The sequence below is a fragment of the Glycine max genome, chromosome 18 (genome assembly GCF_000004515.6).
Source record: "Glycine max cultivar Williams 82 chromosome 18, Glycine_max_v4.0, whole genome shotgun sequence".
Lineage (NCBI taxonomy): Eukaryota > Viridiplantae > Streptophyta > Magnoliopsida > Fabales > Fabaceae > Glycine > Glycine max.
In genome coordinates, this window is record NC_038254.2 from 21,154,551 (window position 1) to 21,167,494 (window position 12,944).

The 12,944-nt window shown below is 34.3% G+C and overlaps 1 protein-coding gene and 1 pseudogene across 3 annotated transcripts; one reads left to right on the forward strand and one right to left on the reverse strand.

Annotated features, from left to right (window-relative positions):
- Positions 1-1,651: 1,651 nt before the first annotated feature.
- LOC100806597 (protein WVD2-like 7) lies at positions 1,652-4,652 on the forward strand (annotated as a pseudogene).
- Positions 4,653-5,839: 1,187 nt separating this feature from the next.
- LOC100784344 (pyrrolidone-carboxylate peptidase-like) lies at positions 5,840-8,848 on the reverse strand. Of its 3 annotated transcripts, none has more exons than NM_001255823.3 (5): positions 8,658-8,812; positions 7,709-8,047; positions 7,047-7,151; positions 6,860-6,907; positions 5,840-6,298 (listed from the first exon to the last, which is right to left on the reverse strand). In NM_001255823.3, the coding sequence occupies exons 2-5, from the start codon at positions 7,967-7,969 to the stop codon at positions 6,059-6,061; spliced, it is 654 nt and encodes a 217-aa protein (NP_001242752.2). In that variant the 5' UTR covers positions 7,970-8,047; positions 8,658-8,812; the 3' UTR covers positions 5,840-6,058. The 3 variants fall into 3 exon arrangements, with proteins under 3 accessions (NP_001242752.2, XP_006601797.1, XP_006601796.1); XM_006601734.4 differs by having other exon boundaries at positions 5,942-6,298; positions 8,599-8,848; XM_006601733.4 differs by having other exon boundaries at positions 5,942-6,298; positions 8,541-8,848.
- Between the last annotated feature and the right edge of the window lie 4,096 nt (positions 8,849-12,944).

The window sequence follows — 12,944 nt, forward strand, 5'->3', positions numbered from 1 at the left end:
TTCTCCCATTTGCATGCCAGGTAAGGTCTTTTGCGTCGTCTTCATTTGCAAAAAGATGCTTAAACCTTGGAATGATGGGAAGATACCACAACACCTTCGTTGGAGGGCCCTTCTTTGAGTTTTCATCAGAACTGCAGTCCTCATCATGCTTCACCTTGTACCGTGACACCCCACACATAGGGCATTTGGACATTTCTTTGAATTCATGCCTAAACAATATGCAATCATTAGGACAAGCATGAATCTTCTGATACTCCTTACCCATCGGACACAGTATCTTCTTGGCCTAATAGTAGCTTTTAGGCAATGTGTTTTCCTCTAGAAGCAGATCATGCACTACTTGAAGCAGTGAACTAAAGCTTTTGTCACTTCACCCATATCTGGCCTTGACATTAACCAGACTTAACACCGTCGACAATAGAGTCAAGGAATTTTTGCACCCCGGATACAAAGGCTTCTTTGAGTCACTCTGTAATCCTTCATACACAGGGGCATGTGCTTGCTGAAATGACTCTTGTCCAAGGTCACAAATCATACACTTGTACGCGTAGGTATTTTTTGTTGATTATTTCAAATGACAACATTTGTTTCCAAAGTTAAATAGATAAAAGAAGTTGTTGTATATGTTTTCTTATGCTTAGTATACCTTTGTATACAACTTTGGTTACTGAGATTAAAGAAATTAAAGAAAAGCAGCAGAAACAGGATGATATTATTCAGTCTATTGCAGCTGGAAATAAACAACCTCTAATTCCACATCTAGTTTTGGTTGCTGGTTCTACATTGACAGATGAAGAGGCTGCAAGAGACCTATAATTTCTTGGTAGAATCAAGCACCCCAATCTTGTTCCTTTAACTGGATATTGTGTAGCTGGGGATCAGAGAATTGCCATATATGATTGAATTAGAGGCTGGTACTTATTACCATTAAAAGTTAACTCTTCTTTAGGAATGCAATCACGGTTATATATGAAGCTCTTGCTTTTGGGGGATATTGGTTTGTTTATGATTGAATTTTTCATCTTAGAAGTTTCCTCGAGTACCAGAAGCAGACAAAGGGTGTTGTTACTATAGAAAAAGTGAAGTAGAAATTGATGTAAAGGAAAAGAAGGAAAAAAAAGAGTATTATCATATTCTGATATTTTCTCCCTCCAAAATCCACATGCACATGTCCCTGCTATTCCCTTACTCATCATTTGCTGCATAATTATTTTCAAGACTCTTTCTTTTTATCCCATTGTGAGAATTTTACTCCTGGTATTTTCAGTGAGATATCCAGGAATGATTATTCCCCAATTGCTTCTTTACAGGCTACACTGTGCATTGCTTTCGTGTGTCTTTGGGGCTGTGTCTAAGTACTAATTTACTTTCATGGGTGAATTTCTTGTGGATACAAAAGTGTTTGAAGATAAGAAGGTAAACCCCATTATTCATAAGGTTGTTTCAGATTAGAAATTGATTTCTTTTTTCATTACTATTATTATTTGTTCCTTGCAAATCTGTCTTGCTCTATGGTTGGTCTTGGACTTGGATTTGGATCACATATCCCAATTTATGACTATTAAAATCCTGTGTACTTTTTGGTGTTGTTTGTGAGTTGTCTTCTTGTGTTGGTTGTCTTCAATTATGCACACAAGTTTTTTTTCCCCCGATGTTGAAGCAGATGGGAGAGGGTGCTGCTGCTTCCAATCCTGCTTTGCAATTGTCTATTTCGTTTGGTAGATTTGAGAACAATTCCTTGTCTTAGGAGAGATGGTCCTCATTCTCTCCTAACAAGTACTTGGAAGAGGTTGAGAAGTGTGCCACACCTAGATCAGTGGCCCAGAAGAAAGCCTACTTTGGAGCTCATTCCAAGAAGGTTGTCGCCCGGAAAGCCGAATTGCTGGCTCAGGAGAAGCAAAGAGAGAAAGATTCTTTCGGATTAGAAGAACATAGTGGAATAGATCTGAGTGGTAACACTGATGCAGAACATGATATATCCAACAACACTTAAGGTTCTAGTGAAGGGGTTAAGCATGAAACCAGTTCTGTTGGTGAGATCCATAGGACTCATGTTAATGAATATGAGGAGGAATTTGCAGTTTCAAGGGATTACCAAAGTTCATCAGTTCAGGTACAGAACAAGGAATTGGAAAGTAGATGACATAGTTCCTACCAGATAGATGAACCTGAAAATGTATGCAAGAAACAAGTGGAAAGTCCTAACAACAACATTGAAGCTGAAGATGTGAAGGAAATTTCACATGTTTTGTACAAGGAGACAAGAAAGGCTTCAGAAGTTGAAGTAAAAGATGTGAAATTGAATCATCCAAAGGAATCTAAGGTTTGCTTTAATTCATATATCCATCACATTAATGTTCTTTCTTAAAGGTTGGGTATTTGGTTAGCCTGGTTTTTAATTTCTCATCATCTATTTTGGACAGGTTAAGTCTGTGAGTAAGGGTAGCAATGCAGCCAAGACTAAGAAGAAATCAATGCTACCTACTTCTAAGGCATCCCCAATTTCAACACCTAAGGCATCCCCAAATATAATTGAGCAAAGAACATATTCACATTATTCAAGACCTATGACTTGTCAAATCATACTGAACACCCACAAAACCAATAATTTTAAATAATACCACTTCTAACCTGAAATGCCAGCATGAAATTAATATCATACAACCATATATGATTGGAAATAAGACAGCATGCCTAGATACAAGTTTCACCATCTCATGTGTCTAATGATAACAAATAAATTAAATATTCGATAGCAAGGAACCGTATCATGGTTACAGTTATATATGAATGGTATGTTACACCTATGTGTTGTAGTTTCATGCCTGCACTGCACTATAACGTAACTCATTCTCAATACCCTTGCTTTAAGAATCATTGCTATCAACTATCATTTTTTCTTTTTCAAGTTTATCTCTATTAATATTACATATCAGACTATTAGATTGGTGACTTCATTTGTAGAACTAAAGACATAGAGAGTAGATAAATATTTATTGGTTGTTTATGATTATTAAGTAGCTTATTCTACATTGTTTCTGCTGAAAATGTCTTTAACGTGTTTAATTACCAAATGAGTTGAGAACATGGGTTTCAAGTATTTGCTGGTTGTGACGTGTGTGTGCTTGGTTTGGATCCTTGGTTGTTACAACCAAGGATGTGTATTTTTCTTAGCTTGTGGTGTTATCACTTGTTTTCTTCATAATGGTGGGTCTTAAAACAGATAGAACTATAGGGCCACATATGGTGTCATTTAGGATGAGTATGGCATGGTTAGATATTAGTAAGTGTAAGCAAAAGCCACAGGGACTTAGCATATCTTTCTGTAATCAACGTATGGTACTGAATCAAGGCACTAGATACCATTTTTGTGCATAATTCTATGTTTATAAGGCTTAGTGGTGACTAGTAGGTAAGGTTGGTACTATGTTAGTGAGGGAATGATAAGGTTGCACTATAGAACGTAACATGTGACTAATACTTAATTTTAAATGAAGTCTTATTCTGTTATCACTTCTTAGCTTGGTCACACTAAACTATGAGATAAATAACCTTTTCTGCATAATTGGGGACTGCATATATAGGCAAAATGGAACATGTATACTAGAATAGGTTCTAGATATTCAAAGCTTGTTAATTAGGACTACACTGCTGAACTTCTTGAGAATAGGTGTTGAAAATGAAGAGTTAGCTTCCTGTTTACTCTATACTCACTAAAACCAAACCTTTAAAATTATTTGAAAGGAGTTCTTGAAGTATAAAAACTGAATATAGAAAAGGAAAAGACTGGTTGATAGCGATACAAGAGATGATCGAGATTGTAATGAATTAAGCAAATTAAGAAACACTACTAACTATAACATGTCCTTAATCTCTTTAACACTTTAAAGTCTCAATCTTCAAACTTAAAATAGGCAAAATAAACTATGAAGGAATGGAACGCTACATGCATGATCACAAAACTGAATGTAAGTATGCCCCAGAAATGCAATCAAGAGCTCAGGCTTATTACAAATCAGAATGAATCAAAACTACAACAACTCTTGAACCAAATACATTGAAAACAAAAAGGCAACTAGAGATTAAGTCCAAACAACTTGAAGATGTACAAAGGCACAGGGACCAAGCTTACCTCGAACCCAAACAGTGACAATGGCAATGAGATCTAAAACAATGGCGTGAAGACATGAAGCTTTCCTCGTACCTCGATCAGGTCACCACGAAATGTACCTAAGGTTAACCGAAACAACACAGACCTAGTAGGTTAGACGAAATGAAGCTTAGACATGAAACAATTTACCTCACTCAAAATGACACCTTGTGAGCAAAAACCTAATCCTTGCTGCAAGCATGACTTCCACAAACCAACTCCTTACAACACATACAAACAAACATCCTTGCAGTGAGCACAAGTTCTCCAAACAAAGAAACAAAGAAGAAGAAGAAGAAAAAGACAACAAAGACTAAGGTCCTTGTGGTTACAAAAAAGAAGAAGAAGAAGTTGTACCTAGGTAGCGTGGCAACGTGTCATGGTTTTGAAGAAGCTGTACAAAGAAGCTGAAGAAGATGTACTCACAGTCGCGAAGAAGAAGAAGAACAAGCGAAGAACAGAGCGCGAGGAAAGTAGTATGGCTCGGGTTCTGATATTTTGAAATATAAGTCTAACATCGGTTTTCAATCAAAAACCGATGTTAATCCAATGATGTTAACGTTAACATCGGTTTTCTGAAGAAAAAAAAACCGATGTTAACATATCATACCTTAACATTGGTTTTTCAAAAACCGATGTTAATTAAAACATGTTAACATCGATTTTTCCGAAAAACCGATGTTATCGTATGATATGTTAACATCGGTTTTTCAAAAACCGATGTTAACTAATGGTTTTAACATCGGTTTTTCAAAAACTGATGTTAATGTCTTTTAATTAACATTGGCTTTCCGAAAAATCAATGTTAAGGAATATACATTATTTACAAATATGCCACTGTGTTTAGCTTAACATTGGTTTTGTAGAAAACTGATGTAAATCTGCTAATGTTAAATGTACTTTTTGTAGTAGTGGACGAAGTGACACAATCAATACTCTTAAAGAAAATGACTATCAAGTATCAAAGTAATTCCCATGTATATCTTTGGAAGAATTTTGAAAAATTACGCTAAGCCAAATTATTATTTTTGGACAAATGACATTGTAAATTTATTCATGAAATTAGTTGACACAATTAATTATAGAATAAATAATATATGTAATTTGAGCATATCTTTTTTAAATATTGTTCAATCACAAACTATTAATATAAATTTGTTGATTTTTATAAAATTATCTTTAAAATAATATTTTTTTGTCTTCCCAATTTTTTTTAACTAATTGTTACTATAAAAACTTTTAATCTAAAAGTGTACGCATATAAACTGTTAATTATATAAATTTCAACACTTATTACTTGTAAAAAAAATTCCATTATCAGTTGCAAAGTTTCCAACTTTGCAAGTTATTTCCTTATGGAAACCACAATTTTTTTTTTTTTAAAAAAAAAGCTTAAATGCAACACACCACAAAAAGTTGATGATCCTTTACCGTGCTTGGAAGACAATCCCCACATATGCTAACTTTAGTACCAACCTATGCCTTTCCATAACATTCACATTTTAAAGGGCATAGCTAACCAAAATCATTCTGCTTCCTTCCAATAGAATAAATGTCTAGAGTATAGACCATCCTATTCCTAGGTGTTGTATAGAACTGCATTGAACTACATAGTGGGGGTGTGAAACTTGGTTACAAAGCATTTAAAACATTAGCATAACACCCAAATATTAACAATGATCCAAATTTTCAGCAATTTCCAGGAAATTTTTGTAGAGTTTAAGACGTATGGACGCATTATACATTAAAGACGTGCTATGAATGGTAAAAGTCTCATCTTACCAAAAGAAAAGAAAAAAGAACTCTGCAGTTCATTCATTCATAGATTGCTTTATAATTACATTGCTCTTTGAGACAGATGATATACAAGTGGACATGGCAATCCTTGTAAACATATTCAGTATTGCATTAACATGCAGAAGCAATGGCATCCAAAAGAGAGGCTGTAAACCGCATCTGGGTTTCTTGATCAATTCTTGCAAATAGGGGAACATGGACAAATAGAGACTTGTTACCCTTCTGTTCCGCAAATCGGAGGGAGTGGTAATACACATAGTTGCACACAAAGCGTCCTGCATTGCCTGATATCATCACGTCATAAGCTCCCTTCTTCAAGGATTTCAAGATTGCATCAACGTGCATAGAAGTCTTCAGCAAACAATTGGTAAGAAGTTAGCAAGGAAAAACAAGAAACAAAAAAGTCATAGCTGGTGTTAATTGTTAACTTCATTAAATTGAAAATTCATAGCATTGGTACAATAGCATGCAAGTATGAGAGACAACACTCTCTTCCCTCTTTATCAGTTTGTGAATGAGAGACAGGATCAAGGCAATCTTTTGTGAGTTCCTCTGGTAAGGAAACTTTCCATCAATTTTGAACATTTGATTTGTTAATGAACTCTAGACATAGGAGACTATAACCACAAAGCAATCAAACACAACTCTGTATAAAACTGTGTTTTGCTTGTCTCCCTTTTACTCATTTGCTCTTTGTATCTTTTAATTCCTTCTAGGACGGGATGGAGGACTGAGGAAAGAATTCCCTTCAATGGGTTAAATCAACATCAAGAAATAAATACAAGTTTTCTTCAGCTTTTACCACTTTATGGCAAGATCTAATGATGTCAATAGTCTTCTTGTTTCATTACTACAAAACCCTATAATTTTAATTGGAACTTGTCCAATAAATTACAACTTAATGCAATTTACCTTTCTGGTTTGAGAAATTCCTCCATCCTCAAGGACTATTGGTAGTTGCTGCGAAAGAAAATTGAAAAACAAAAGATGAATTTAGGATATGCAGAACATATAGGAGTACTTTTCATTCTTCAAAATGTAAAGGAAAATTCTGTAGCTTTCACAATAAAAAAAATATAAAAGCAGAATCATGACTCACCTGAGGTTGCCATCCTAACTCATCTGGACAGCGGAAAGTGGCCTCATTTGCTGCCTGATGCTCAATGGCAAACCTTACAGCTCCACTATTCACCCCCAAGTGAAGCTGAAGCATAAGAATGAAATCATAAAAATGCATCCTTAACAATATCTTTTATTCAAATATCTACTGAAAATTGGTTTCGCATTGATAAAAAGACTCATCAACTATTGTCATATACTTTCACTATAAAAACAAGGTTAGCTTGCAACAGATGGAGAGAAACAAGATAACACCAAACAAATGTATCAATTATAATGAAGCAAAAAAATTTCTCATTCAGTCAATGTGCTACCTTGTCTGCAGCAACTGCAGGCATTAATGTGATAATGAAAACAAAATGCAGATTACATGGCCTCATTGGCATGGAATGGAGACTCCACTTCTAAGGCTAATATAACTACTCTTCAAGTCCAATAAATGCTAATAGGCTGTATACTTGAATAGTTTAATTGAAAAGGTAGAGACTTTCTTTCTAAAGCAAGTGCATCTTCTCAAAATGATAACTTTAAACTTCTGCATAATACTATTAATTACATTTATAATGGCAAACCTTGATCAACAATTCAAATGAGAATTTGAGATCTAATGTTACAAGAAGCTAAGTGGGACAAAAAACTAACCCATACAACATTTGCATTGCTCACACTATCTGTTTTGGAGATAGCAGATTCCATGGTCTGATATAGCTGGGGAAGTGCACCATCCCCAGCCACATCAAGCACAGTGCAACTCCCAAGAGTAACACCAGCAGGAAGGCCTCTCCTTTCAACATACTCCTTCAGATTATTCACAATGGCTTCTGTAGGGTTTTCAGGAACCCCTTGAAACTTTTTAAATCCTGTTACATGAATAGTAATGGCCCTTGGCCCTTCAGATCCCATCTCCTCGTTCTGAATTCTGATGCAGTTTCCAATTTTCGATAAATCTTAATAACAAACCTGTTTTTTTTGTGTTTGCCCCTGCAAAGAAATGCCATTTACATGATTCAGTAATTGCCTACAGTAAAATATGCCAGTAATTGATGAATGCCAAAAAAAACTTCAAAAGCAAAGCATAGTGGTTGATAAATGATCATGAAACAAAATTTCTATAACAACACAAAATCAACAGCCAAACTCCTCAATCTCTATCAGTGAAGTTCTTAAGTCCTAACTACCAATCATTGTAGAAAACCACAGATTTACCAATTCCGTTGACTTAAATAAATCATTCACAAACATGCTCCTTGTACTCCTCAAAATAGCATATAGCTCCTCCTTAGCCATATGCAATAAAATACATGTATAGATTAATTTTCAAACCGGTTTAATCAAACCATAATCATCCATTCCAAAAAGGGCAATTACCTAAGCAGCTATCCTTCCACTAATACTAGAAAAATAATATAACATTGAAATAAAGAAAAATAGAATATGATTTAGAAAAATAATAAAAAACATAAATATGACATACAAAATAACATAAGTGCATGTTGTGTAGGAAACGATCATTCCAGTTGAACATCACCTACCACCAACTGTATCTTGCTAAACAAAAAGAACAGAGAAAACCAAACAGAATGAAGGGCACCTGGGAATTCACGCCACTGCTTTGCTGTGACTTAGAAGTTAGAAGCTTAGTTTGATGACTTTTTATTTTTATTTTAACTTAGCAATGTTGAAGAAAAAGAAGAAAGAAAGAGAGAAGAGGGGTTGCTCCTGTGGCATTATTATTGTGACGTGTAAAGTAAAAATTGCCACTGGATGATGGAAATATTTATGATAATACCACTGATGAATTTGTTGTGTGAGTAGGATAAGGTGTAGGCGCGGGACAATTAGTCATTGGACGGTTTTTGAAGTGACGCAACTGCGTGCGTGCCTCACCCTTTGTTTGACTGTTTCTATTAAACGACAACCGTGAGGTGAGTAAATGAGGAGCATGGACGGTGGCCATTCAAATCACACCCACCAGGACTCAAAAAAAAAAAAAAATGCTCAATACTAATTAAGGCTTAGCTTTGAGAAAATGCTAGCTAACAATTGAATTGGACATTGATTAAACATAAACATGGAGTCTTCAATGAGAAATTATATTGAAAATAAAAAATATAAATTGACATATAACATAACAAGTCCCTTAATCAAGTTGTTATATTCAAATATTAAACTTGAATATGAGACATATAATATTGGAAGAAAAATACTAATCAAGTTGTTATATTCAAATATCAAACACTCACCATTTTATATTTAAAACTTTTAATAGTCATTTATCTTCTTCATTCCTATAAATACCGCTATATACCATCAGTTTTACACACCAAAAACAAATAACATCTTTGTCTTCTTTTCTCTCTCTTTTATTTTTCTTGCGAATTTCTGTTTCTTATTCATGATAGGAAGGGCTTATTATATCATCGGGGATTAACATACTGTGCGGACAAATCCTTAAAAACAGTGTATCTAACACACATTTCTGGTCTAACTCTTGCTTTGTCGCTCGTATTACTCAGCCACCATGACCAACGGCTAATACTCACCCACTTATTTTTTTAGAGTGTGTTACCAAATAATAACTATAATTGTCTTAAAATTTATCTAAAATATAAGTTGCTATCATACTTCTCTTTTTAAAACGATAAGTGTAGTTGATAAATATTTGTAGATTTTATTAAAATATATCCATTTTAATGGTACATTCACATATTATAACAAATTCTTTTTTTAAAAAAATAGGTGGGTAAATGTTTAGCAAATCCATATAAGTAATTTAAAATATTTACGTTCAACACATAATAATGCAGGTGCGAACTTTTTTGGACAATTTTAATTAAATTCCTAAATTAAAAAAAAATATAAATGCATCTTCGATTTAATTTCATGCAATATATAGCAATGAGTGTTGACGGGTTACGATAAAAGTATTAGAGGTAAAATATTTTGGGTGAAAAAGGGGTGACGAGGGAGACAATATGAGTGGGAAGTGTGACACCCTCTACCCCTCACATATATATTAATAAAGGAATAAAAATTCAAATATTAATTAAAATTATTTTTAAAACATTTTTAAATACAAGCCTTTCAAATGGGTAAAAGGCTCACATTCACTTTCTTCTACATCATATTCAAACATGTCCAAATAAATAATAAAGTCATCTCGGCTCAAAGAAGACCATCTAAGTTTCATACAATTAATATAGAACATATATCCTAATGTCACATCCTATCAGAGTGTGGTGTTCCTGTGTCCTCTAGCATGAGGTTCTTCATAGTCATCCACCTATTCATCTGCTCCCCCGAATACAAAGTTCAAGATCATCACAGGATCCAAACACAAACAGTAAACCGAGAGTGAGTTATCACATTTCTAACTACTAGAGAGAAACAACACAACATATAGTAGCCAAATACAATTTACTTAGCATATCTCACACTATTTCATCACTTTGTCATTCATCAATCACACTTTTCAATCATCAATCACAATACACAAGAATCACACACTCCGATCAAGACATAATAACACATCAATTTCATAATAAACAATTAGCAAGCGTATGCAACAGTTATGCTAAGACTCAAGCCTATATGCAATGTGGTACCATGCTAGTGAAAAACCTCGTCGGGCGCCTAGGAGTACATGACAAGACAAACCACACAATAGTAAGTCAAGTCACTCTCACTAGGTAATATCATAGGGAGCCCAGTCAGGGTCATAGTGTTTTGCGAGAATGTTCCAATCATATGGGATCAACATAGGCTTAAAGGAACACTCAAACCATGTGACCCCCAAGGCCTACACTCCGAAGAGTCCGTTAGGGCCTCTCCCTCCTGATTTAGGTCCAACCCAGAAAACATTTTAGCCCACAGACTCTATCTATGAACTGTACAAAACACACGACTCCTCAATTATTCTCAAAATAATTTTAACTCGTCGCCCTTTAAGGGTCTTATCATTAACTCGTCGCCCTTAAAGGGACTTAACATTAACTCGTCGCCCAAAAAGGGACTTAGCATCAACTCGTCGCCCTAAAAGAGACTTAACATCAACTCGTTGCCCTAAAAGGGACTTAGCATTAACTCGTCGCCCTTGAAGGGACTTATGATCGTGTGATTGTACAATTCATAGTTCACAACTCAATGCACATATATATCTCAATCATATACATACTCAATTTATCACATACACTTAATCCCAATCACAATGGTATAATCTCAATTTAACATGTTATCACACCTCATGAATCATATACACTTTACCTATGAACTATGCAATACACACATCTACTCAATTGTTTTCAAAATCATTTTAACTCGTCAGGTTCCTACAATACTCGTCGCCCTTAAAGGGTCTTACAATTGTGTGATTGCACAGTTTATAGTTCACAACTCAATACACACATCTCATCTCAATACACATGTATTTCATCATCCGTCACATGTTCAATTTATCACATACTCACAGTTTGAATCATCATTTCATAACCTCAACATAACAATTTATACAAAAGATTTTATCACAACATGGAATGTAAAATCTCTGAAATAGTTCCTCACAATTGTATCAAAATCATGGGTTAACACAAAGACATCAAGAGCACTCAAGTTTATCAATCAATTCTCATCAGGACATCAATTGGTACATAGAACACAATAATATTGTATTCATAATCATAAAGAAAAATAATAATTCAATAAACATCCCAAAATAAACTCAAATTTAGTTCTCTAAGGATCCCTACACATGTTCATTCTAACCTCCAATTGCAATAAACTCATCCCTTACCTCTGAGCGGACTCACGTGTCTTTAGCTAACGATAGTAACATCTCTAGCGGTTCCCTGAGATTCCTCCAGTTATTCCTCAGACTGCTCCAATAGAATTCCCAAATGTCAGAGAGACGGAGAAGAGATTGAAACCTCCACTTATACTGTCTTCATGCGATTCCTTTTTCTCCTTCCACAAATATTATCTCAAAAATCCCAACGGTTAAAGTGTGCGCAATTGAATTTAGAACAACATATCCAAATTTCATGAAAATCAACGGTTAACGAAACCGGGATCGTAGTTTTACCGAGACAATTTTGGGTTTTTGTGGGAAAATAAAAGGCTACCATGCGAAGGGTTTTCCTCTAAGCTCAGATATAATATCGAAATTCCCAACGGTGAAAATGCTCGGAATTGGGTTGCAAACGTGGTGCTCAAATTACGCGACGATCCAACGGTGAATGCGCCCGAGATCGTCGTTTTTCTAAGATAAGTTTGGTGGACTGCGGGAAAAAGAAAAGATTTTGAGAGGAGAAGGGGAAAAACGAAAATGAATAAATGAAATATTCTATATTTATACCTAGGATAATCAGCCTATTATTTGCTCTATATTTATTTATTTATTTATTTTATAAAAACAAACTCTATTTTATTTTCTATCAAACAAATAAATGAAATACCCTTTTTATTTTCTCTCAAATCATTATTTTAATTAATAATTATATCTCCTTATTTATTTATTTATAAAATCTGATCATTTTTCTAAAACTTTATTTATTTATAAATAACAATTCTTTTTAATCTAGATTACAAAAGTTGGGATGTTGCAGTAAGAATAATTTTAAAATAAAATGAGTCATATGTTACCCCTGCAGTGATGAATTTGTTAAATTTTAATAAATAAATATAAAACATGGACGAGTTTACATTTTTTTTCTCCTAGGGATAATTTCGGAAGCTAGTTAGTTTTTTTTTTTTTTTGACATATGGAAGCTATTTTGTTTTTACAGCATTGACATATGGAAGCTAGTTAGTTGTATGTTAATCACTGTCAAATTTTAACATAAAATTAATGAAGGGGGTATTTTGCACATGTTGAAAACCTTAA

Coding starts and splice junctions, on each gene's coding strand:
- LOC100784344 (NM_001255823.3), bottom strand. CDS start 7,969: ATGGGATCTGAAGGGCCAAGGGCCATTACTATTCATGTAACAGGATTT. Junction 7,152..7,708: donor GCAATGCAAATGTTGTATGG/GTTAGTTTTTTG, acceptor CTTATGCTTCAG/CTTCACTTGGGGGTGAATAG. Junction 6,908..7,046: donor AGTTAGGATGGCAACCTCAG/GTGAGTCATGAT, acceptor TTTCTTTCGCAG/CAACTACCAATAGTCCTTGA.